We start from the raw sequence: 25,737 nt of genomic DNA, 5'->3' as shown, positions 1-25,737 counted from the left end.
CAGTGATGTGCTTTGGCAGTCTCAGCAGTAAGACATAAACCCACCAAGGTCTGGGGGACACACTGGGTGTTACCGTCCTGGCTCGCACAGGAGACCCATGCTCATGCTCCCCCGTGACTGTTTGTGGCCAGTGAGCCATCAGTTGACACCAGTGATCCAGTCTCCCGCCCCTCTCACTTCACAGATGAGGGAAGCGGGGACCTGCCTCCGGTCACGTTTTGGCGAGTTTCTCAGATCAAACCCAGGAGCCGGAATCTTCCCACTGAGCTCCTGCTAAGAGACCCTGGGTCCTTTCCTCTGGGCAGTCTGTGTCATCTGCTGTGGTGTGTCTGTTTGTGGGTGATTCTGCTTCTGTTTTTAAACCCTGTGCCTCTTGCTTGGTGCTTTTCCTCCTGGAGGGTCCCACGAACCTGCAGCAGCCAGCTCAGGGCACCCAGGGAGCAGGTGGGCATGGCCATGTTGCTTCTGTGGCCACACCGGTGCAGGCCGTGTCACGTGTCACCGCTGCCAGGTTGAGCCTGCTTGGTATGAAGTGAGAGGGCCTCTCTTTTGAAGCAAGGTGTTGCAATTTAGCCTGAGGGTGAAGCTGCTTCTTCCAGTACCCAGAGTTAAGACCAAATGCCACAAAAGGGAGAAAATAAGACAGCATTGCACTTTCCCAAAAAGTGTCACCAAAGGGTACCACCCCACTTCCCAAGCCGCTCTGGGACTCCTTCAACACACAGTCATCCACAGATTACCAAGCCTGCAGGTCAGGGGCTAGGTGAGTGTTGGGACTTGGGGGTGAATGGGGTCTTTTGCATACACAGGGCAGAGCAACCTCAGGGCAGAGCAACCTCAGGGCAGAGCCACGAGGGGCTGTGCCGCACTGGCTCCCACCCGGGCAGGCCCGGGCTTTCCACCTTCAGCCACAGGAGACACCTCCATTGTCATTCAGACACAAAGCACACCACCAGTTTCTTGCCAGGAAAATAAAATAAATTAAAAGTCACTAATCCTTTTATTTAAATTGCGAGTACATTTCCCCTCTGTTGCACTTTGTAATTTATACCTGGGAGTTAATTTATTGTTATTTACAGTTGCACAAGGGCTCACGGAAATGCCTGTGTATCGAGTGTTCTCTTCGTGCCAGGCACGGTCCCAGGTGCTGGGGAGGAGTCCTGGCCTCGTGGAGCTGATGTTCTGAACGAGAGTTGAGTCCCCAGGGGGACATCCTGAGAGCCCAGTGCAGGTCCTGGCCAGGGCTGTGGGGATAGACGGGAAGACCTGGATGGTGGGAGGAGGAGGCACAGGATCTACAGGATTCTACACGCCAGGCTGTAGGCCGAGAGGGAGGAGTCGGGGGTTCTGGTCCGCCAGGTTCAGGGAGCCAGACGTGCCTGCTTTCTGACCCTCCTGTGGACAGAAGTGTGGTTCTGATGACCCTGTATCACTTTCAGCCAAGGCTGGGGACACCAGAGTCACTGGGCTTTGTTTAGGAGTCAAGATAAGGCATTTGCTTATGTAAAGAGTGAATTCTGCACTTCCAGTGGGTGGGTCTGTGGTCCGGAGGGCAGCGCTTGGAGGGAGGTCAAGGAAGAGTTGTGGCTTTGGAAGGCAGGGGCATGGGAGGCCCTAGAGGACGCCAGCGATCGGGGACCGAGGAGGTGACGGCATTCTCTAGTGCGATGCATGGACAGAGTGGAAGAACCAAAACCAGTCTTGAAGTGACAGGTGGGTCCGACAGCAGCTTTCTCAGGACTCGGGTCAGAAAGAGAAGGGTTTCCAGCAGGAGGAAGGATTGCGCTTAGGAAGAGAAGGGTTTTGCCGGGCACGGTAGCTCACTCCTGCAATCCCAGCACTTTGGGAGGCTGAGGTGGGCGGGTCACACGAGGTCAGGAGTTCGTTTTGAGACCAGCCTGGCCAACATGGTGAAAACCCCGTCTTTACTAAAAATACAAAAATTAGCCAGGCGTGGTGGTGCGTGCCTGTAATCCCAGCTACTCGGGAGGCTGAGGCAGGAGAATCACTTGAACCCGGGAGGCGGAGGTTGCAGTAAGCCGGAATTGTGCCACTGCACTCTAGCCTGGGCGACAAGAGCGAGACTCCATCTTGGGAAAAAAAAAAAAAAAAGAAGAAGAAGAAGGGTTTCCAGCAGGAGAGGAGGTCAGTGTCAGTCAGGCTTGTAGCTGGCGAATGCTGGGTTGGATATGGGGTGTGGAGTAAGGCCAGAAGGTGGTGGAGCAGGGAAGGGGAAAGAAAGATCACTTGCTGCTAAGCCTTTTGGATGAGTTCCCAATGGTCATCAGAAGTAGGCCTCGCTGTCTTAATTTTACAAAAGATGAAAGCCCCAGGAGGCGTAGACTTGCTCGGAGAATTTGTTCTCAGTTCAGCAGACTCCAGCATCGGTGCTCAGCCCACACCGCCACTGAGGAGGGCTCGGGGCCAGTGTTAAGTGAGACCAAGGAGGTGTCACCTCTGAGCCAGTGCCCCCCTGAGCTCAGTGGTTAGAGATGGTACACAGTGAGGGGAGCCATAGAAACCCAGGATGTACCGCCCGGGGTTTCAGCTGGGAGGGGACAAAGCTGATTTGGGAGGGAAAGTGGAAGCAGGTCCCAAGAATGAGGAATTGGTGACCAACCTTTATTTTAAATGTTTTGATGACAGATTTAAAACTTGAGTAACTTCACTGTAAAATGGCTGGGTGCGGTGGCTCATGCCTGTAATCCCAGCACTCTGGGAGGCTGAGTGGGGAGGATCCCTTGAGCCCAGGAGTTGGGAGACCAGCCTTGGCAACATAGTGAGACTGTGTCTTAAGAAAAAATTAAAGAATTAGCCAAGTGTGGGGCTGGGTGCCGTGGTTCATGCCTGTAATCTGTAATCCCAGCACTTTGGGAGATCGAAGTGGGTGGATCACCTGAGGTCAGTTCAAGACCAGCCTGACCAACATGGTGAAACCCCATCTCTACTAAAAGTACAAAAATTAGCCAGGTGTGGTGGTGCACGTCTGTAGGGCCAGCTACTCGGGAGGCTGAGACAGAAGAATTACTTGAACCCAGGAGGCGGAGGTTGCAGTGAGCCGAGATCGTGCCACTGAATTCCAGCCTGGGCGACAGAGAGACTCCATTTCAAAAAAACAAAAAAAAAAGTATTAGCCAAGTGTGTTGGCATGTATCTATCATCTCAGCCACTTAGAAAGCTGAGGCATGAGAACTGCTTGAGCCCAGGAGCTAGAGGCTGCAGTGAGCCGTGATCATGCCACTGCACTCCATCCTGAGCAAGAGTGCATCCTATCTCACAAAACAAACAAACAAAAAAAAAACACCTCACTATCCTAGGCACGAGCCTAAGCTTAAATATTGACCCCTGTCCAGCCATAAGTTAGTCCTGTGCACAACTTCGTCAGTTTCTTAAAGAAACTGGTGCCCCAGCACAGGGCATGCGGACCGTATTAGACAGGCAGCGACTTAGGCATGCGGGTGAAATGAACTCCATCTTCAATCTCAAAGTGCACAATACAGTCTCTAAAATTAAAGAAAAGAAAGATTTATTTCCAAAAAAGCCCACAGTGAAATAATTGTCTCAGTCTGTGGAGAGAGCTAATTTGGACAGAATCACATATTTTGATTCCTGGGATTTTTTTAAAAGGAAACTTTTAAAGCAGTAAATGAAATATTTTTGGATGTAGACGAAAATGACTTACTTAGCCATTCCACTGGCAGCGTGGAAAGCATGAAGACCAATTCTGAGTTAGCAAGGACACCTTCAGAAAGTTCGGCTTCCAGGAATGGTTGACCCTGACTGTCCATGTCCATCTTTCCTCAGGACCATTGCTTACGGAATTCATTGGGACTAATTTCTGTTGCACCCGGTCTCCAGCCAAAACACTCACATTTTGCCTCATCTGCAGAGACCTGGGCTGAGTTTTATCTCTGCGTCACCGCTGAGCTCCCTGCCCCCACTCTGTTAACAGAGCTATAATTAACTCACAGGACGCCAGGCAGCCAGATTCGGCGAGGCGCCAAGAAATCAGCCCCAATTACTATATTCGCACTGTCAGTAATGCCCACTTCACAGCTTCTGCTAATTTGAAATGGCAAGTTCCAACTTTCCATAGTAAAATTACCATTTTTGTCCTATTCTATTACATGGTGGTATTTGTCCATTATTTGGGCTCCGTAAACTTGGCATTATCGCAACAATTAGTTGTTGAGGGTTTTCTAAAATGATTTGCAATTACATCTCTTAAATGGAAAACTGTCTGCTCTGATGGAGTGAGAATCCGTTCCCTCTGTGCCCTAGATCCACTTTAGGAAATGGCTTTTCATAGGGGAACGTGGTGCCTTGGGATTTTATAATAAAGTTGAGCCTTTAAAATAAGGGCTAGCCTTGGAACGTTGCCTGCTTTGTAGATTTCCAGTGTTCAAGTTGTCTGATTTCTTTATAAAGATGGGGAAGTGTTTCCATCCCTCTGTCTCCCTGAGCTCCCTTGGGGCTGGGCCTCTATCTGGATCCCCTCAAGCCGAATCTTGCAGTAAGAGCCAAATTAGCCAGAGGCCACTGGTCGGTGGCTTCACTGGGCATTAGTCTCTCTTCCCTGACATTTGCTGAACCTCAGCCCACCCTGCCACAGTAGCACCCCATTGAGGTCCTCTGTTTTCCAGAGTTCTGTCCCTGAGGAATCACCTGCCTGAGTCCCTCAGCTTGGGACTGGCTGGCTTGATTGGGTTGTACATTTCATTCTCTTTCCTGCAAAGAAAGCTCAGGAGGCACCATCAGGCCTCTGTGCCCCCTGAAGGTGTGTCCGAGTACGGCCCAGGGACTAGCCCGCCTGGCCATCACTGCTCTGCAGAAAGATAAGCACAGAAGTTCAGAGTAGGCGTTTAGAAACGTTCATAGCAATGTAACGTGATGGTGACATCCAAGTGGCATTTTAATTTTATTTTATGAAGATCTCAGTCCACCATGGACTGGAAATTTAAAAATCTGTTGTACATTCTTCCCCCACAGATTGTTTGACAAGCATTGGTCATTATTTAATCTGCTCATCTCTGATTGAATTTCACTGTGATTATTTACTGTAGATAAGAAAAGTGCTTGCTTTTTCTTTTTCTTTGAGACAGAGTCTTGCTCAGTTACCCAGGCTAGAGTGCAGTGGTGCAGTCTTGGCCCACTGCAACCACTGCCTCTTGGGTTCAAGCGATTCTTGTGCCTCAGCTTCCCAAGTAGTTGGGATTACAGGCATGTGCCACCATGCATGGCTGATTTTTGTATTTTTAGTAGAGATGGGGTTTCACCATGTTGCCCAGGCTGGTCTTGAACTCCTGCCCTCAGCTTATCCACCTGCCTCAGCCTCCCAAAATGCTGGAATTACAGACATGAGCCACTGTACCTGCTGAGTGCTTGCTTTTTCTGTTAGATAGTGGTCTGCAGGCCCAGTTCCTGAGAGAGGGGCTTCTGACGGGTAAAGGAGGCAGGAGTTCTTGCCCTGGACTGACTTGGGGGCTGGTGTCTCCTGGGCGTCACCCATGGGTAGACTGGTCATTTACCCTCAGGATCCTACAGTTCCAGTACAAGCTGCATTTTTGAGACGGAGTCTTGCTCTGTCGCCCAGGCTTGAGTACATGGCACAATCTCAGCTCACTGAAACCTCTGCCTCCCGGTTCAACTGATTTTTGTGCCTCAGCCTCCTGAGTAGCTGGGATTACAAAGGCGTGCATCACTACACCCAGCTAATTTTTGTATTTTTAGTAGAGATGGGTTTTGCCATGTTGGCCAGGCTGGTCCCGAACCCCTGATCTCAGGTGATCTGTCTGCCTCAGCCTCCCAAAGTGCTGGGATGAGTGGCATGAGCCACCACAGCCGGCCTTACAGCCTTATTTTTTTTGGAACCCTAGACCTTTTCTTGTATATGTTGACTGGACCTCTGGACCCTGCCCTGCTACCTGCTGTCCTTTGCTCCCTTCCACAACTCCATTCCTGATCAGCACTGCCATTTACTTCCTCCCGTTTATTACCATTGCCTTAGAGCTGCAAGACTTCTCAGAGCCTTTCATAACTAGTGCAATTAATAACTGGTGTCCCAAGACTGATTGTTTCCAGAAATGCAGGAGAGGACACAGCATTAGTCTATGGGATGTTACTAAAGGATTTTTTTTTTTTTTTTGAGACAGGGAGGGACTCACCCTATCACCCAGGCTGGAGTGCAGTGGTCTGCAAACTACAGACCAAAGCCATGTATTTCTCTGCGTCCCAACACCTCGAAACTCCCAACTCCCAGCAAAAAAATGGCATTTACATTTTTAAGTGGATGAAAAAAGAAGACTTCTTCTTCTTTTTTTTTTTCTTTTTTCGAGACGGAGTTTTGTTCTTGTTGCCTAGGCTGGAGTGCAGTGGCACGATCTCAACTCACACAACCTCTGCCTCCTGGGTTCAGCTGATTCTCCTGCCTCAGCCCCCCAAGTAGCTGGGATTATAGGCATGCAGCATCATGCCTGACTAATTTTTGTATTTTTTAGTAGAAACTGGGTTTCACCATGTTGCCCAGGCTGGTCTCGAACTCCTAACCTCAGGTGATCCACCCGCCTCGGCCTCCCAAAATGCTGGGATTACAGACATGAACCACCATGCCCAGCCCAGAAGACTTCTATTTTATGATATAAGAAGATTGTATGAAATTCCCAAAAAAAAATCCCAGAAAATTATATGAAATTAAAATTTCATTGCCCAAAGTTTGTTTTTTTTTTCAATTGTAGTAAAATACATGTAACATAAAATTTACCATTTGAGTGATTTTGAAATCTACAGCTCAGCGGCGTTAGATACATTCAGTGTCGCACAAGCCATCACCGCCATCCATCTCCAGAACTTTTTCACCATCCCATACTTCACCTCCATAAATAAAGTTCTCTTGGCACTCAGCCATACTCATTTGTTTATCTGTTGTCTGTGGCTGCTTTTCTGGGCTACAGCGGCACAGTTGAGTAGTTGCAACAGAGACCATATGGCCTGCGAAGCTTAAAATATTTTTTTTTCTTTTTTCTTTTCTTTTTTTTGTAGAGATGAGGTCTCACTATGTTGGCCAGGCTGGTCTCAAAATCCTGGACCCAAGCAGTCCTCCTGCCTTGCCTCCCGAAGTGCTGGGATGTCAGGCGTGGGCCACCTAGAATATTTACTATCTTGATGCTTTCCGTTAAAACTCGGCCAGCCCCCGTCCTGGTGCATACTCTCCTTACTTCTTGGTTACCATAGCAACTGCCTAACTGGTCTCACTGCCTTCAGTTTCATTCCCTTTCTGTATATCTGCCCCCAGAGTACTTTTTCTAAGATACAATTCTGATTGATTAATTCCCAAGTTAAAATCCTTTAGCAGGCTGTGTGTGGTGGCTCACACTTGTGATCTCAAAATTTTGGGAGGCCAGAATGGGCAGATCACTTGAGGCCCGGAGTTCTAGACCAGACTGGGCAACATGGCAAAACCCCATCTCTACTAAAAATACAAAAAACCAGCCGGGTATGGTGGCCCACGCCTGTGATCCCAACTACTTGGGAGGCTGAGGTGGGAGGATTGCTTGAGTCTGGGTGGCAGAGGTTGCAGTGAGCCGAGATCGTGCCACCGCACTCCAGCCTGGGTGATAGGGTGAGACCCTGTCTTGAAAAAAAACAAAAATACTGAAAGAGAAATAGACTAATGCCGTGTCTGGGAATACCAGTCCCGGGATAAATGCACCAGTTATTAAAGACTCTGTAAATTCTTACAGAAAAGAAACCTGCTGAACATTGATCAACCTGGTACCTTTCAAAACTCTTTGACTGTGCAAGTCTTCTTGGTTTTTCCTTTCTTATCACCCATTCTCATAGCCTATATCAGGGATTGGCAAACTGTTTACTGTAAAGAGCCAGATGGTAAAATACTATAGGTTTTGGCCAGGCCATATGGTCTCTTACAAAGACTCAACTCTGCTGTAAAGTAGCCATAGGTAATACAAAAATGGTGAGCCTGGCTGTGTGCCAATAAAACTTTATTTAAAAGACAATCAGGTCCATTCGAACACCTGTCCTGTAGATCAGTGGCTGTCAAGCTGCTGCCCAGACCAGGAGCATCATGGTACCTGGGAACTTGTTAGAATTGCAGATTCTGGCTGGGCACCGTGGCTCATGCCTGTAATCCCAATATTTGGGAGGCCAGGAGTTTGTGACCAGCCTGGGCAACATAGCAAGACGCCATCTCTTAAAAATAGCCTGTAGTCCCAGCTACTTGGGAGGCTGAGGCAGGAGGATTGCTTGAGACCTGGAAGGTCAGAGTTACAGTGAGCCGTGATCGTGCCACTGCACTCCAGCCCGGGTGACACAGTGAGACCCTGTTTCAGCACTAAATAAAAGTGCAGATTCTCAGGTCTACCCCAGACATGCTGAATCAGAAAATCTCAGGGCAGGCCCAGCTGCCTGTGCCTTAACCAGCCCTCCTGGCTAAGGCATAAGAATCCTGCTACAGAACCTCGAGTACTTTTCAGAACATGTCGACCTCAAGAATGAGTGCCAGCATTCACAGGGATTAGTGGCTCTTTGCCACCTGGTCTCTGGCCAGTGTCCCTCCCTCATCTCTGGCCAGTGGCGGTACTGATCCCAAACCACCTGCGGGTTCCGAACGAGCTATCGTTTCTCCCACCCACGCATTTGCACAAATGTGGTCCTGCATAGAATCACTCCCTTTTCCGCCGCCACCTTCTTCCTCCCTGCACGGTGCTGGTCTCAGCTCGGGGCTGACCTGGTCCCGGTGGTGTGTTGGGAGCTCCCCACCCCTTCCCCTTGCCCATTGCGTTTTCCACCCCTGCACTGGGTGTGCATACGTGAACAGGGCACGTCTGTGTGTCCCCTCCGCAGCCACTGACTTGATTGTCTGCCTTTCCAGGAGGACGTGGGCTCCATCGGGGCATTTTATCCGTCTGTCTATTTGCAGCATGAAATAGACAGCTCCAACATATGTGTGTGTTCCGTAAATGAAGGAGCAGATGGATCCCCCTGGAGCATCTCAGAGGCCATGAAGCCTGGCTTCTGGCTGCCCTGCCTGCTCCTCACATGTGAGGAGGACTAGGGAAGTCGAGTCAGCCCTTCAGGGGTTCCTGGTTTTCTGCAGTTCTGGGAAGAGCTCACAGTGGAAGGCCTCCCAGCTCTGACTCACTGATTGATTAATGTTTGGAAATTTTGACTCATCTTGTTAGAGAGGGAAAAGGAAATTTTATTCTCTTCATTCTCCCTCCCTTTCAAATAAGTAATAAATAAAAAGAGGCTGGTGTTCCACTTGGTACGGTAAGAAGCATTTAAATACATTCCCGGCTCTCATAATTGGTGGCTTCTTGCAGAAAGGTGCTTATTAGAAGAAAAACACTTCCCTATGTGTTGGTGTTCAGCCTTCTCATTGATGAAATTACACGGTGAGTTGGTGAGCGAATTTACCTTCCCCCTTTTTAAAGGAATTCGTGGCAGCTCGTGCTGTAGGAATCAGGGGAGAGGAACCACTTCTCTTTTAGTAAGAAATGCGAAGAGTGGCCTCTCCACCTTCAGAGTTTCAAAATGACTTCACTAGGGTGGTGAGTAATGGCGTCTTAAGCTGGCTTATTAAAGGCGAAGGAATAAGATGTTCTAGCTTTACCTCACGTACCAAATATAGATAAGGACCTGGATCAGCGGGGCCGCAGGCCCGTGCCAGGACGCGGTCGGGCCTGGCGCTGTCTGTTTTGTCTCACGACGTGGAGGGTTGAAGGGCAAGGACAGCCTTTGCTTTTAAGGGTTTTCTTCTGGGAAATAAAAAAAAAAAAAAAAAAAAAAAGGCATTTATTCACTGCTCACGTGGTGATGTTGAAATTATGGCTCGCAGTTTTACATTTGCCTTTTCATTCTCTTTATGGGCAGCGTGTCTGTAGGCCTTAGGCTCATGGTTCTGGAAGGCCAAGTCGGTTCAGTATCTTTTCACATTGTAACCTTCTGGCCATGGCAACATAGCGAGACCCACATCTCTACAAAAACATTTTTTTAAGTCAGCCAGGCACGGTGATGCGTACCTGCAGTCCCAGCTACTCGGGAGGCTGAGGCAGGAGGATTGCCTGAGGTAGGAGTTCATCACCAGCCTGGGCAACATAGCAAGGCCCCATCTCTACGACAAAATGTAAAAATGAGCCAGGTACAGTGGCGCACACCTGTTTTCCCAGCTACTTGGGAGGCTGAGGTTGGGGGATCACTTGAGCCCAGGAGTTCAAGGCTGCAGTGAGCTGTGATGGCGCCACTGCACTCCAGCCGGGGTGACAGAGTGAGACCCTGTCTCCACAAAATAAAGGAAATAGTAGCCCAAAGTAAGGGCTCAGTAAATATTAGCCACAATAATTGTTGTATTATTCTAGCGTCTTTTGTACCTGTAGGTATCACCAAGGAAAATCCCAAGGAAAAAATTAGAAATATGGTTAAAACTGGCTGGGAACAGTGGCTCACACCTATAAGTCCAGCACTCTGGGAGGCTGAGGCAGGCAGATCACTTGAGTGCAGCAGTTTGAGACCAGCCAGGGCAACATAGCAAGACCCTGTCTCTACAATGTGCCGGCATGTGCAGTGCAGGCACCATCGCCCGTGGTAGCGATGAGGAAGCTGTGGCTTAGACCAACTTTCAGAATCACTGCTCTGGTCACACAGCAGCTCGCAGCTGGCAACATGAGCACGCATGGCCTGCTGCTGCTTAACCGTGACAGACTCCATGCCCTTCCACTTCGCCCAGCTCAGGATCGGATGCATTACGTAGAAATATTTGAACTTGGAAGCTGTTGAAATGCCAGTTCAGGCCAGGCGCGGGGCCTCACACCTGTAATCCCAGCACTTTGGGAAGCCGAGGCGGGCAGATCACCTGAGGCCAGGAGTTTGAGACCAGCCTGGCCAACCTCGGTGAGACCCTGTCTCTACTAAAAATGCAAAAATCAGCTGGACGTGGCGGTACACGCCTGTGATCCCAGGTACACAAGAGGCTGAGGCAGGAGAAGTGCTTGAAGCCGGGTGGCGGAGGTTGCAGGGAGCTGAGATCGTGCCATTGCACTCCAGCGTGAGTGACAGAGTGAGACTCCATCTCAAAAAGAAAAAAAAAGAAAAAGAAATGCAGGTTCAAGGAAGGGAGAGGATGATTTGTGGTCCACTCTCCGCCTCCTCCCTGGTCCGTTCCCTTCTGCTGGTTGTACCATTGCTGTGACACGTGATCTGAGCATCAGGGAAAAGGCACCTCTTGCTTCTCAGTGATGATATTAGCAAGCGCCTGCTGCTTGTATCCCTTGTATGCACTGTGCTGAGTTCCACGCATTTGTTCTCTCACTCAGTCTTTACATCTCGTTGATGAGGAGGTGTAATAACATCATGCCCATTTTATAAACTTGAGGGAACTAAGCCCAAGCCACTCAGCCAGAGAGTGACAGAGCTGGGGTTTCACCAGGTCTGACTGCTGTGACAGCAGCACCCTGATCTCTGCACCTACCCATTTTCCCACTTCTGCAGTCTCGGGCGTCCCAGGGAACGCACGGCTGGGGCCCCTCTCTTAATTTGCACCCTACCTGAGCCAGTTCAGAAGTCCCAGACTGTTGGGCTCATGCCTGTAATCCCAGCACTTTGGAAGGGTGAGGCAGGCGATCATGAGGTCAAGAGATCAAGACCATCCTGGCCAACCTGGAGAAACCCCATCTCTACTAAAAATACAAAAATTAGCTGGGCGTGGTGGCAAGTGCCTTTAGTCCCCAGCTACTTGGGAGGCTGAATCAAGAGAATCACCTGAACCTGGGAGGAGGAGGTTGCAGTGAGCTAAGATCTCGCCACTGTACTCCAGCCTGGAGACAGAGCGAGACTCCTCTATCTCAAAAAGAAGTCCCAGACTGTGTCTTTCTGGCTGGCCATGTCACTGGGCCCAAGGATGTTAAAGGCCTTCCACACTGACCGTCTCCACTAATGGGAAATCAGAAAATGGAATTTACAGAGAACATTGGTGCCAAGGGTCAGACCTAGGGATTTGCAGCCACCTCTCTAAGGGAGATGGAGGACAGGGCTTAGAGTCTTGACTTTTGTCTTCTACCCTCAAGTAGTCGAATACTTGCAAAGCCCTGTTTCTAAGGTTAAAAGAAAAGGCAGCTTTGGGGGACAAAAAATTCAGCGTGGCCGGCTCTCAGCATCTTACAGCGGTAGGGCTGAAATGCAGGCGCCCTCATTTGAAATGAGAATCGCGGTGCCTCAGTCAAACGGCAGCCTCTCCGGATGCCAGGCTGAGATCATTTCCATTTTTGTGCCAGGATCGGCCTTTTGCAGAGATAGACGGGTTATATTTATCACCAGCTAACTTATTAGCATGTGACACCAGATACACCAAATTGTAATCTGACTCATAAAAGGATACGTAGTTCATGACTCGATGGTGAAGCAGGTCAGTTTCAAAAAAAAAAAAAAAATCAGATGGATTATGGAATCAACATTTCCTTCAGAAAACTTCTTCAGGGGTAAACTGGTATAATAGGAATGTCCATTCAGACTGTTCTGAAAATAGTTACCTTAAGAATTGTATATTCCCTTGACCCAGCAATTCCACTTTTGAGAATCTATCCCAAGGAAAAACATTAGAAATACGGTGAAAGCTGGCTGGGTGCAGTGGCCCACGCCTATAATCCCAGTACTTTGGGAGGCCGAGGCAGGCAGATCGCTTGAGTGCAGGAGTTTGAAACTAGCCAGAGTTACATTGTGAGACCCCGTGTCTACACAAAATACACATTGTTTGCTGGGCATGTTGGTGCATACCAGTAGTCCCAGCTACCTGGGAGGCTAAAGTGGGAGGATCACTTGAGCCAGGGAGGTCGAGGTTGTGGTGAGCTGTGATGGGGACCACTGCACTCCAGCCTGGGTGACAGAGTGAGACCCTGTCTCAAACAAAAAGAAAAAAAGAAATACGGTCAACGCTTTATGAACAGCAATGTGTATTCTAGTGTTATTGATATACTAAAAATAGGCGGGAGGGAACAAGGCTTAGTGTTCAATATAGGGGAACGGCTAAATGATGTTAAAAATCATTCATTCAAATTATCATGTAACTGATACTGTTTCCCAAGAATATTTACTAACATGGAAAAGATGATGATATCACCTAAAGTAAGAATTGCAAATGCTGTAAGAATTACAAATGTTGTATCACCCTGGTTTTATGAAAGAAAAATATTCAAAAATATAAAGACAAGATGAATATCTGGACATACAGCATAATAGATGCAAATACCTGTACATCACACAAGGGCTGGTGAACATGAGGACGTTGGATTAAGTCTTGAGGGATTATTTTTGGTTGGTATAAGACTGGCTTTTTCCTTTGTTATGCTTTTCTGAGTTTTGCAGGTTTTCTCTATACAGAATGTTACTTTTTTTTAGGCCAGGCGCAGTGGCTCATACTTTTAATTCCAGCACTTTGGGAGGCTGAGGCAGTTGGATCACCCAAGGTCAGGAGTTCAAGACCAGTGTGGGCAACTTGGTGAAACCCCATCTTTACTAAAAATGCAAAAAAATTAGCCAGGTGTGATGGCGGGCACCTGTAGTCCCAGCTACTTGGGAGGCTGAGGCACGAGAATTGCTTGAACCTGGGAGGTGGAGGTTGAAGTGAGCCACTGCACTCCAGCCTGGGTGACAAAGTGAGATTCTGTCTCAGAAAAAAAAAAAAAGAGGGAGAATGTTACCTTTTAATTTGAAAACAATGACCTAAGAAAATGTTCAAATTTGCAATATAGAGTCTTTTGGGAAGACTCTTCGTACTTACTAATTTATTCGCCAGGCATCTTTAAGTGGAAACAGTGGTTAAGCGTGAGAGCTTGGAAGTCCCACAGATCGGAGCCGCAGCCTGCTGTTTCCTCCCTGCAGTCCCTGGGTGAGTAATTCAATCATCTAAGTCTCCACGTCCCTGCCTGTGAAATGGGGGATTTCTAGTACCCGTCTCGTGGAGCTGCTGAAGTGATTCAGTGAGACAGAGTACGCGAGCCCTTTGCGGGAACGTGTTTCTGGAGCACTTGCTATTATTAGTGGAAATACTGTCGCCATGCCGTGTGCCAGACTCCGTGTGAAGTGTGGAGAGTGCTGAGTGGGTAAAAATAGCCCCCTTCTCCCAGAGCCTCCAGCCCAGAGGTGGGAAGGGAGGGCACACAGGTAACAGAAATGACAGCGTTGAAGCCTGGTGTGTGCTGTGTGAGTAAAGTCACCTGTGCTGAACCCTGGGGGCTTAGGAAAGATGGGGCGGGGCTGTCATAGGAACTAGACCCTACCCGGGAGCCAGGATGTGGGCCCAGTCTGAAGCTGCAGCAGCAGCAAGATGTGAGAATATGTAGGAGATGGAACTTGGTTCAGTGGGAGGAGTAACCCAGAAGGGCTCTAGGGTGGCCCTGAGAGGTCTTTGGAGATGGAGTCTCACTCTGTCACCCAGGCTTGAGTACAGTGACAATCTCAGCTCACTGTACCCTCTGCCTCCCAGGTTCAAGAGATTCTCCTGCCTCTGCCCCCCTACCAAGTAGCTGAGATTACAGGCATGCACCACCTCACCTGGCTAATTTTTTTATTTTTAGTAGAGAGGGGGTTTCACCATGTTGGCTAAGCTGGTCTTGAACTCCTGGGCTTAAGCGATTTGCCCACTTCGGCCTCCCAAAGTGCTAGGATTACAGGCATAAGCCACCATATCCAGCTGGTCCTGAAGTTTTCACAGAGGCATGAAACACAGAGTCCCTTTTCTGTCACAAGGAGATGATGCCTTTCTTTTTAGAGACAGTATTGCCCTGTCGCCCAAACTGGAGTCCAGTGGTACAGTCGTGGCTCACTGCAGTCTCAACCTCCCTGGCTTAAGCAATCCTCCCACCTCAGCCCTCCTAAGTAGCTGGGGCTACAGGCTCCTGCCAGTCACCATGTCTGGCTAGTTTTTACATTTTTTACAGAGACACAGTCTGGCAGTGTTGCCCAAGCCGATCTTGAACTCCTAGGCTTAAGCGATCCATCCACTGCAGCTTCTCGAAGGATTACAGGTGTGAGGCGCCACTCTTAGCCTTAGATAATTGGATGATGCTTATAGATTAAGGAAAAACAGACCTTTCCCCCAGAATGTTTTCCTTACCTAGCTCTATGTGTGTGCACCGTGTATGTGTGCTTGTTTGCGTGTGTGTGCATGTGTGCAAGACAGTGTTGCTAAACAAAGGCATCCACCTGGCATCCTCGTTCCCGAGTGGCCAATACTCTCTTCCCCTGTTTTCTTAACTCACCACCTAGGAAATTTTCCTATTTCTCTTCCCCGGATCCCAAATAAGAAGAATTGCCTTCTTTCCTCCCAGCTGATTTGCTTTTCTTGTCATTATATGGCAAAGCAGACTACACTCCGCTCCTAAGGCAGGCGGTGGTTTGCTTTGGGCTCCGAGTCCTCAGCGTTCTGCCTTCGGATGCCAACCAGGAAAGCCGTCTTCCGCTTTTAGAGCAACATGAAGAAGTCATGGCAGCCCACGTAAGATCTCTCATTATTTCTGTTGAAACTGATTCTATCCAGGGTGGAGTGCATCGCCTTTCATTTCTTTGTGTGCGTGTATTTTTTCCCCCTCTCTCCCACAAGAAGTATATTCTTTTCTTCCCTGTTTGTTCCTGCTCGATTTGGGGAGGCTGCTGTTTCCACTGCCTAATTAATGGGAAGGTGTTCTGCGGAGGATTTCACTGCGTCTGTGCTCTCTGTTTGGACATGGTCCAACCTTCGGACCCTTTTAAACAGTTACATGCTTGACTCTTTATAGGGTAATAACTCGGTTAATTTTGCAAGGCTTTTTAGAGTACCATTGTTCTCTTGAAAAGTACAGGTCTGCTGTTTTAACAAGACCTTAATGCCATCGAGACGCCTTACCCTGGCACAGTTGCGTCATAATCGCAAGGTCCCATGAAATGAAACTGAGAGAGCATCTTCTGGCCGCCCGCTTGTTCGGGACGGCCTCCGTTCGCTGCTTTTCGCATGTTCGACCCGGTGACCAACTGCGTTTGTCCTCACGTGTCTTGCAATTCCCTCATTCGGAAATGTCTCCACAGTCTTCCGTTTTAGCTTTTGCGGCGAAGTTTGTTGTGTTTGTCTTGCCCCACTTCAGGTTTCGTTAATGAGATTCACGTGTAAAGGAGACTGTGCAATTAATCGGATGACTGATTAATTGTGAGTTTCTTATTCTTAGCAAGAACAGCTGTAGAAGTCGTGGCTTCGGTTGAAATTCTCAATGAGGGCCGGGTGCCGTGGCTCACGCCCGCAAGCCCAGCACTTTGGGAGGCCGAGGTGGGAGGATCACTTAAGCTCAGAAGTCTGAGACCAGCCTGGGCAACATAACAAGACCCCATCTCTGCAAAAAAAATTTTTTTTTAAATTAGCCGGGTATGGTGGAACACACTTGTGATCCCAGCGACTTGAGAGGCTGAAGTGGGAGAATCTATTGAGCCTGGGAAGGTTGAGGCTGCAGTGATGGTACCACAGCACTCCAGCCTGGGCAACAGAAGAAGATGTAGTCTCAAAAAAAAAAAAATCTCAATGAGGTCTTAATATACCTTTTTTAATCGTAAGCTTTAAGAGCCTGGTCATGCAAAGAGAATTTCAGTGAGATGGAAGATGGTTTTTTTTTCTTCCATCGTGCATTGGTGACAACTTTGATTCCACAGAAAGGCAGCGTGCTGTCCTGGCAGAGCTGCGTGTGTGGAGTCTCAAGACCTTCCTCCCTCTCAGCAAATGTCTATTAAATGTCTCTACTTTGCCGGTAGCAGTGCCCTGTGATTAGAAGGTGAGCTTGACTGAGGCCTCCTGGTGAGCCTGGGCGTGGCTGGAGCCCGGGGAATGTCTGGATGCAGAAGGTGAAGGCTGAGAGGCAGGAGAGGGAGAAGTCAGCCTTCTGCCTTGGGCTACGGTGGGCGGTGCCGTCAGTGAGACTCCCAAAAGGACTAGTTTGGGGAGGAATGAAACTGGCATTTGGAGAGTGTGAGTTACTAGTGGGGCCTCCAAGCAGAACTGCCCAGGAGACAGGCTGGCCAGGAGGAGAGTGGCATTGGCCTGGGTGTAGATTCGGGAGCCACTCATTGGGAGACAGAGTCCACCTCCGTGTCCCTAGAGTCCCTGGGCAGCGTGGTGATGGTAATACCGCTCATCCTCAGGTCCTTGGCCTTCTCTCTAAAGTACAGGTAATAAGATCGCCACACGGTTTGCTGTGAGGGTTGAAGGAGCTCAGTGCAAATGAAAGTGCCTCGTCCACTCTACACTAGCCGTAAATATCGGTTATTGTTGTCAGGAAACCGACGTTCAAATCTAATTTGCCCAAATCATTTGGGAAGCGTTGCATACTTCAGTCCCACATGGAGATCTTCAGCGCATGTGATTATCTGTTTGTTCATTTAGTCACAATATTGACCAGTATAGAACAACTAAAGCAGTATATTTTAAAAATCCACCAGGAGCCGCCGTTCTTTGAAGTGTTACACAACCATTAAAAATTATGTTTGGCCGGGTGCCGTGGCTCACGCCTGTAATCCCAACACTTTGGGAAGCCAAGGCGAGCAGATCACTTGAGGTGAGGAGTTCGAGACCAGGCTGGCCAACATAGTGAAGCCTTGTCTTGACTAAAAATAGAAAAATCAGCTGGGTGTGGTGGCAGGCACCTGTAGCACCAGCCGTTCCAGAGGCTGAGACAGGAGAATTGCTTGAACCCTGGAGGCAGAGATTGCAGTGAGCCATCGTGCCAGTCTGGGCAACAGACTAAGACTCCGTTTCAAAAAAAAAAAAAAAAAAAAATTAGGTTTGCAGAGAGTTTGTAGTGCATGGGTCAGGTTTAAGCAAAAAGAAAGCAACTTAGGAAATAATGTATACGGTGTTATTACAACTACAGAAGAAACAGGCAGAAAAAGACCCTGGAAGGAACCATGCCAAAGTATTGAGTCCCCTTTAGGGAACAGGACTTGGAGTCATTTTTCTTGTTCCTTAAATTCTTCTGAGCTTTAAACATACTCTGCCATGACATATTCCTCCTGTGATCAGAAAAATGTAAACTAACAATAACAGCAGAACACCCCTTCCCCCCAAATACAGGTGGGAATTAGATGTCTGAAGAACTGAAAAGACAAATGTATCGATTTCGTCTTTTTAGTATTTCCCTGCAATTCCTCTTGCCTTAATCGCTGTTTTCTGGTGATTATGGCCGTGGAATCACAGAGCTAACCGCACAGAAACGGTGTGAAGGAAACCGGGTTGTCCCTACGTGGAATCTCAAATGGCTCTACCCTTCTGGGATCTGCCGTTTAAGTTTTTGGGTAATGAAAATTTGATCTTGATTTCAACTAAAGCTGTTGTGTATAAATCTAACGTTTCTATTTAGTGAAGGTTTTTAGCGGTCCATAGAGGCCGGAGATAACGAACTGTTATTTGTCTTGTCTCTCTCACGTGTCTGCCATGGGTTCTGGTTTGTAGGCAGATGTAAACGCAGATACGTGTGCGCCTGTCATGTCTGAGAGGATGATAGACGTGAACCGAAGACCCCTTTCTGGAAGAAATGGATTTCTCCTGTGCTTTTAGAATTCTCCAGTCTTCCCGTTCATCTGAGCAGTAGCCATCATACCATATTTCATCAACCCCAGATTTCTCTTTTCTTTGTTTTTTTGAGCCAGGCTCTTGCTGTCTCAGTCCAGGCTGGAGTGCAGTGGTGCAGTCATAGCTCACTGCAGCCTCCAACTCCTGGGCTCAAGCAATCCTCCCACCTCAGCCTCCCGAGTAGCTGGGACTGCAGGGGTGCACCACTGCACCAGGCCAATTTTTGTAGTTTTTGTAGAGACAGGGTCTTTCCATGTTGTCCAGGCTGGACTCAAACTCCTGGCCTCAAGCGATCCTCCTGCCTTGGCCTCCCAAAATGCTGGGATTCCAGGCATGAGCTACTGTGCCCAGCCCAATCTGGGCTTTCTGGTTTGGCACAAGGGATTTACTTTCAAAGTGTAGATATAGTTTGTGCATTTCTGCTTTTGCGGTCTCCTGGTTTCCCCCGCCAATGCCACCTCCGGTGCCAGTGGTCACCTTTCTCCAAAACCACCCCCTTCTTTCACCTGGCAGGAAAATTTCCTGTCCAGCCTTCACTCCCAGCATCTATTTTAGTGCCAGAAAACGTGCTGTCCTCCCTGTATTTGGCTCGCCTGTCCTCCCCCTCACTGATATTTTCTGCTCATTGGGTGTGGGAGGAATCACGTGGGTTAGCTGCTCATGGGTCCTCTCCTGTATTCACACGCGGCCATGGCGACCCAATGTTGGATTCCAGCGTGTGATGCTGAGTGAGGCGGACGTGGCCCCTGTCCCTGGACTGTCCCCAGAAGTTCATCCTGGATCCGGGGCTCCGCCTTTGTCCACTCCCAACTCTTCTCTACTGAGCGGTGACTACTGCTGGTTGGCAGGGCGGGAAGTGGAGGCTGGAGGGCATTTCCTATGGCAGTCAGATGGCAGAGCTGAGTCCTGGCCTGACCCTGTCACTCAGCAGCCCATTTTTTCATCTAAAAATGGAATAATAATCAATTTCTTAGTATCTGTCAGCACAAGCCTATATATATTTTAAGAGACAGGGTCTTGCTCTGTTGTCCAGGTTGGAGTGCAGTGGTGTAATCACGGCTCACTGCAGCCTCCAACTCCTGGGCTCAAGCGTACTCCCACCTCAGCCTCCTGATTATCTGGTACTACCGGTAGCCACCACCACGCCCAGCTAAATTGTTAATTTTTTGTGGAGATGGGATCTCACTGTGTTGCCCAGGCTGGTTGTGAACTCCTCACCTCAAGTAATGCTCCCACCTCACCCTCCCAAAGTGTTGGGTTACAGGCATGAGTCACCGTGCCTGGCCGAGCCAATATTTTAACCAGCCCTTTACCTATGTAATTTCACTTCAACTTTTTTTTTTTTTTTTAGATGGAGTCTTGCTCTGTCACCAGGCTGGAATGCAATAGCGCAATCTCAGCTCACTGCAACCTCCACCTCCTGGGTTCATGCAACTCTTCCGCCTCAGCCTCCCAAGTAGCTGGGATCACAGGCACGTGCCACCACACCCGGCTAATTTTTTTGTATTTTCAGTAGAGACGGGGTTTCACCGTGTTGGCCAGGATGGTCTCAATCTCTTGACCTCATGATCCACCCACCTGGGCCTCCCAAAGTGCTGGGATTACAGGCGTGAGCCACTAATGGCCCGGCCATTTCACTTCAACTTCTCAGCAACCCTGTGAGGTCAGGAGGTGGGGTGTTCTTGTCAAAGACACATCAAGAAATGACAGCGGTGCCGGGCATGATGACTCACACCTGTAATCCCAGCACTTTGGGAGGCTGAGGCAGGCAGATCACCTGAGGTCAGGAGTTCAAGATCAGCCTGGCCAACATGGTGAAACCCCCATCTCTTCTAAAATTACAAAAATTTAGCCGGGCATGGTGGTGAGCACCTGTAGTCCCAGCTACTCAGGAAGCTGAGGCAGGAGAATCTCTTGAACCTGGGAGGTGGAGGTTGCAGTGGGTCAAGATTGCACCACTACACTCCAGCCTGGGCAACAGAGTGAGACTCCGTCTTAAAAAAAAAAATGACCCAGCAGGAATTTGGGCCCAGGTTCCATCACCAAACTTGCACTTTTGAAAAATTACTCCAAACACCACATTGGCTCCAATGGTCCGTTCACAAAGTATATTCCAAGAACACACAGTGCAAAATGTGTTCCTCGGGAAGAAGGTTTAGGGACCATTTAACTTCAGAAAGCACTGTGCTCCAAGTTTCCCAGACATGTTCGTGTTTCCTTGCTGCCCGGGAGGCACTGCGTAGCCAGGGTTGCGGGGTGCTGCCTGGGGAGCCAGGCCACCCAGGTGGGGATTCCGGCTCCACCACTTGCTGTGTGACCTTGAGCAAGCCACTTACCCTCTCTGTGTCTAAGCCTTCTCAGCTGTAAAGGATCTCCTACCTCATCAGGTTGCTAATGAGAATCGGATGAGTTCAGCAGAATAAAGTGAGAAGGGCTTTGTCTGTTTTAGCTGTCATTATTGCTGTCCTTGTTACTGATGTGATCGGGCCCGAGGATATGGTGATGTGCAGAATGCATCCCGGTTCTGAGAAGTCAAAGGAAAGCAAGCTAGCTTTGCTTCCTTTCAAGTTTCTCAGTCTTTTTTGCCATCATTCTTTTTGGATCATGAAATGTCCACCTGTGCACGAGAAACCACACCTCCACTGGCCACGCTTTGGGAGCACTGAGCTCCAGTAATTTGGGTGGGTTTGCGTGGATTTCGCATCCAGCAAGCAACCTCAACACCTTCGGACACTCCCCAAGCAACTGGAATGTTGTGGTTTCAGAGTTGCAAGGGACCACAGCTGGCAGCCCGTCTGTCCACCCTGCGTGGTGCTGGAGGATGGCTGCATTTGCACCAGAGAAGAGGCGGATACCTCATTCCGCCAATGAAACAGACTGCTCAGCAGCCTTCTTATCTCATCTCTACCTCATCTCAGGAGCCTGATTTCTTTCCAGGGAGCAGATGAGACGGTTCTCTTTCCAGCACCAGAGTGTGTGAGTGGTGAGAGAGTGAGTGAGGAGGGTTTAATGGTGGTTTAATGGTGATTTAAAGGCTTGGTCTTCATTTTGACACCTTTTGTTCTATAACGAGCCTGACAGCCGTGAACCTACTTCTTGCCAGACAGAAAAAGCCATTCCCGTGCCTTGCCCCTGAGCCTCCTCGGAAATGGCGGATCCGCACATGAGGGCTTTTTACTCAAACAGCAACACATGAGTCGTGCCTCTTCCCTAACTACGCTTTGCGTTTTTGCCAAAATAAACCCCATGGAGCAGAGCCACAAAGGGCACCAAACGTCGGCAGTAGCTAGAAATAATCAGCCCATGTTCCAAGTGGATGAAAGTGGGCATCAGGGCTGTGTCCCCAGCGACTGTAGGGGCCCCGATGAGCCGCCTGTTAAAAACAGAGCCCGTCATGAATACGACCCTCGTGCGTCTTAAATGCGACCTATCTAAAAGGAATCTGTTGAAACGTCAGAGATTATACACGTAGGCTGGGCTCACACCTGTAATCCCAGCACTTCAGGAGGCTGAGGTGGGTGGATCATTGGAGGTCAGGAGTTTGAGACCAGCTTGACAAACATGGTAAAACCCCAACTCTACTAAAAAATACAAAAAAAAAAATAAAAATTAGTTGGGCATGACGGCGCACGCCTGGGAGACTGAGGCAGGAGAATGGCTTGAACCCACGAGGCGGAGGTTGCAGTGAGCTAAGATCGTGCCATTGTGCTCCAGCCTGAGTGACAGAGTGAGACTCCATCTGAAAAAAAAAAAAAAAAAAAAATCACATGTAGTCCTATTGTAGGCTTTCTTTGCGTTTTGAAGTATTTGTAGAAAGTGAATGTCTTCTAGATTCCTTAAGCAGCCAAGGTAGAAGTTAATTCTTGTTTTCAATATGCACACAACACTGGGATCATTATTTTCAAAAGCATCTTTCTGAGGCCTTGGTGGTTTGGGGACATTCCGGTGCTGCGGAGGGACACACATCTGATGTCATCGTGCACCTGGGGACCACTCTGTCGTAGCGTGAGGGGCCGGCGGCCTCGGTTTGCCTGCCTGCCTGCCCTGGGACTCACACTGCGACTTTGGACAAGTCCTGGAGCCAGTGTTTTCATCTGAGAAATGAGGTGACGTACCTGACTGTGAGCACTCAGACCCCCAGGAACAAAGCGAGCACGTGGGGGCATTGGGCACTCACGTGATGCAGGCGAGGCGTACGTAGTAACTCTGGTCACCAAGAGGAAGCTGAAGGGATACACGTGGGAGATGCACCACTTGCCTTTGAGATTAAGGAACAAGCCAGGAACCTAGACAGGCATTGCAGTGTGTTCAGAAGCTACACAAGCTCGCTCTTAGGGGCAGCGAGGTTTGACCCGCGCCGGACACCAGGAGCTCTAGAATTGGTCCCTGCTCTTGAGGTGCCCGCAATTCTAGGCAAGGAGCAGGTCTGCAAAGTGCTTTTTGTTGTTGTTTGTTTTTGGGGCAGAGTCTTGCTCTGTCACCCAGGCTGAAGTGCAGTGGCATAATCTTGACTCACTGCAAACTGGGCCTCCCAGGTGTAAGCGATTCTCCTGCCTCAGACTCTTGAATAGCTGGGATTACAGGTGCCCGCCCTTACGCCCAGCTAATTTTTGTATTTTTAGCAGAGACAGGGTTTCACCATGTTGGCCACGCTGGTCTTGAACTCCTGACCTCAGGTGATCCACCTGCCTCGGCCTCCCATAGTGCCAAGATTACAGGCCTGAGTCACCACGCCCGGCCAGGAATCTTTTTCCATTTCCCACACTTGTGACTCAGCCAAGTGTCTTTTTCAAAGCCTAATAAAACCTTCACAGCTTCCGAAACACCGCACTAGATCTAGTAGCCGCCGACAATTTGGATTCCATCTCCAGTGGGAAAGATTCAAAACTGCAGGTTTTGGAAGCCTTTAAAAGCTTCTTGTTTGTGTAATGTTCATTGAACGCAAATTCTTTTGCAAATAATGGCCTGAAACTGCGTTAAAGAAACAAACTCATCTTGCTGAGCCTGGGCTCATATGTGTCTGTGAAAAATTGCAAACACACGTTCTATTAGCCGAATCGTTTAATTAAACCTCATTCTTGAAATGGTCTGCACTATAGGAAGGGCTGATGTGTGTACCACACTTTCTGAAAAGACACGTAAAGGGTCCCCAGAAATATATGATCGGAATTTAACCTAGACAAGACATTTCCTCTCCCCATGTCTGTTTCCTCATCTGTAGCATGAGGCAGCGGAGCCAGGACATCCACGAGGTCCGTAGCACGATGCCATTCACAGGTGCAGTTACTTGGGGGAATCATCATGCTCTAACATTTTTGGTTTGGGGTTTTTTCTTTCTTTTTTTGAGACAGGGTCTCCCTCTGTCGCCCAGGCTGGAGTGCAGCGGTGTGATCGTAGCTCCTTGCAGCCTCCTGGGTTCAAGCAATCTCCCTTCCTCGGCCTCCCGAGTAGCTAGGACCACAGGTGCACACCACCGCACTTGGGTGTGATCCTCCCACTTCGGCCTCCCAAAATGCAGGGATTACAGGCATGAGCCACTCCACCTGGCACTAGGATTTTAGCCTTTGTCTTTTTAAAACATCTTCACATAAGAGTTAATTGGGGGGTTGGGAGGGTGTTCCTATATAAATGGATGTTGAAATGCAAGAGTCAAGAGACTGAGTCTGGGGTCCAAGTGGGTCGCCTGGTCAACCCTCTGCAGACTCTCTGCTGCTTTTGTTAAAGTGTCTAGGAGTCCCAAGCCACATGGGGTAGGGGCATCAGAAAAATCTAGAATTATTATTTATTGTTTTGAGATGGGGGTCTCTTGCAGTGAGCTCTGGGGGTCTGTCGCCCAGGCTGGAGTGTGGTGGCAAGATCTTGGCTCACTGCAACCTCTGCGTCCCGGGTTCAAGTGATTCTCCTGCCTCAGCCTCCGGAGTAGCTGGAGTTACAGGCACTCACCACCATGCCTGGCTAATTTTTGTATTTTTAGTAGAGATGGGGTTTTGCCATGTTGGCCGGGCTGGTCTTGAACTCCTCACCTCAAGTGAACTCATACCTCAGCCTCCCAAAGTGCTGGGATTACAGGCATGAGCCACCGCGCCTGGCCTGAAGAATTTAGAATTCTTCAGCCCTATCCAGGTTGTTCTTGCTGCCTGGGTGGGAGGCAGGGGAGAGTGGGTGGGGAGAGAACTGTGCTGTAGGGGTGTGACTGTGCAGGGTGATCCTGGCTCTGCAGGTGACCAGCTGTGTGGCCTTGGGCGGGACACTGGGCTCTCTGCACTCCACTCTCCACATCGGTAAAGGGTCTGGTCAGGCCAGCTGTGGGCTAGTGGTGACAGGTAACAGATTCTGGTCTGTACTGGGAGCACCCATGAGCTGATTGCTGGCATCAACCGCCCTGCACTGGGAGTTAAACAGGCATCTAGGCTGGGTACAGGGGCTCACACTTGTAACTCCAGCACTTTGGGAGGCCAAAGCAGGAGGATCACTTGAGGCCAGGAGTTTGAGACCATCCTGGACAACATGGTGAAACCTCATCTCTACAAAAGAAATGCAGAAAATGCATGGTGGCGCACAACTGCACTCCCAGCTTCCCAGGAGGCTGAGGTGGGAGGATTGCTTGAGCCTGCTAGCTCCAGGCTGCAGTGAGCTGAGATCGCACCACTGCGCCCCATCGTGGATGACAGTGTAAGACCCTGTCTCAGAAAACAAACAAAAACAGCAAAAAACAAAAACAGGCACCCAGATTTTCCTGTACCGTAAAGAGAAAAACCTTGAGTCTAGATTAGGAACGTCCAACCCTATCACAAAAGTGACCGAATCATACACTTTGAAATTCACCTCCTTTCGACAAAGCCAGGACCCTCAAGCCAGGGAAGATTCTGATGCGATCTCAGCCCTGCCCTTTCAGCATTTCCAGCGTGCGGGGTGATAGAATCCCACACTTTTTAGCGGTCGAAAGCAACTGAAGCTGTACCAGTTATTTCAGAGTTGTGAAGCATAGACTAAAATAGTTTGAAGCTGAATTTTAAGCCTCTTTTGGCCAGATCAAAGAAACCCAAACTTCTAAAAATACCAAATTAGCTTTTTAAGCATAGTTTCTATCTTTAGTGGAAAATGTGTGCAGTATATACTTCTGGAACCTACTTAAATGTATC

At 49.0% G+C, this 25,737-nt stretch overlaps 1 protein-coding gene across 15 annotated transcripts in view; it reads left to right on the top strand.

Annotated features, from left to right (window-relative positions):
* CUX1 (cut like homeobox 1) overlaps positions 1-25,737 on the top strand; it is a 470,808-nt gene that overhangs the window by 128,043 nt on the left and 317,028 nt on the right. The window contains exon 1 of one of the 15 annotated variants that reach the window (XM_032255079.1): positions 14,895-15,505. The exons of the other annotated variants lie outside the window; for them this stretch is intronic. Coding sequence (XP_032110970.1) covers positions 15,494-15,505 — 12 coding nt within the window. The 5' untranslated portion in view covers positions 14,895-15,493. Of the gene's footprint in view, positions 1-14,894; positions 15,506-25,737 lie in introns of those variants that run through there. 15 annotated transcript variants of the gene reach the window in all.

The sequence above is a fragment of the Sapajus apella genome, unplaced genomic scaffold, assembly GCF_009761245.1.
Source record: "Sapajus apella isolate SASKATOON/1434 unplaced genomic scaffold, GSC_monkey_1.0 scaffold88, whole genome shotgun sequence".
Taxonomy (NCBI): domain Eukaryota; kingdom Metazoa; phylum Chordata; class Mammalia; order Primates; family Cebidae; genus Sapajus; species Sapajus apella.
The sequence above is the reverse complement of the archived record's forward strand: the minus strand, read 5'-3'. Positions and strand labels throughout refer to the sequence as shown.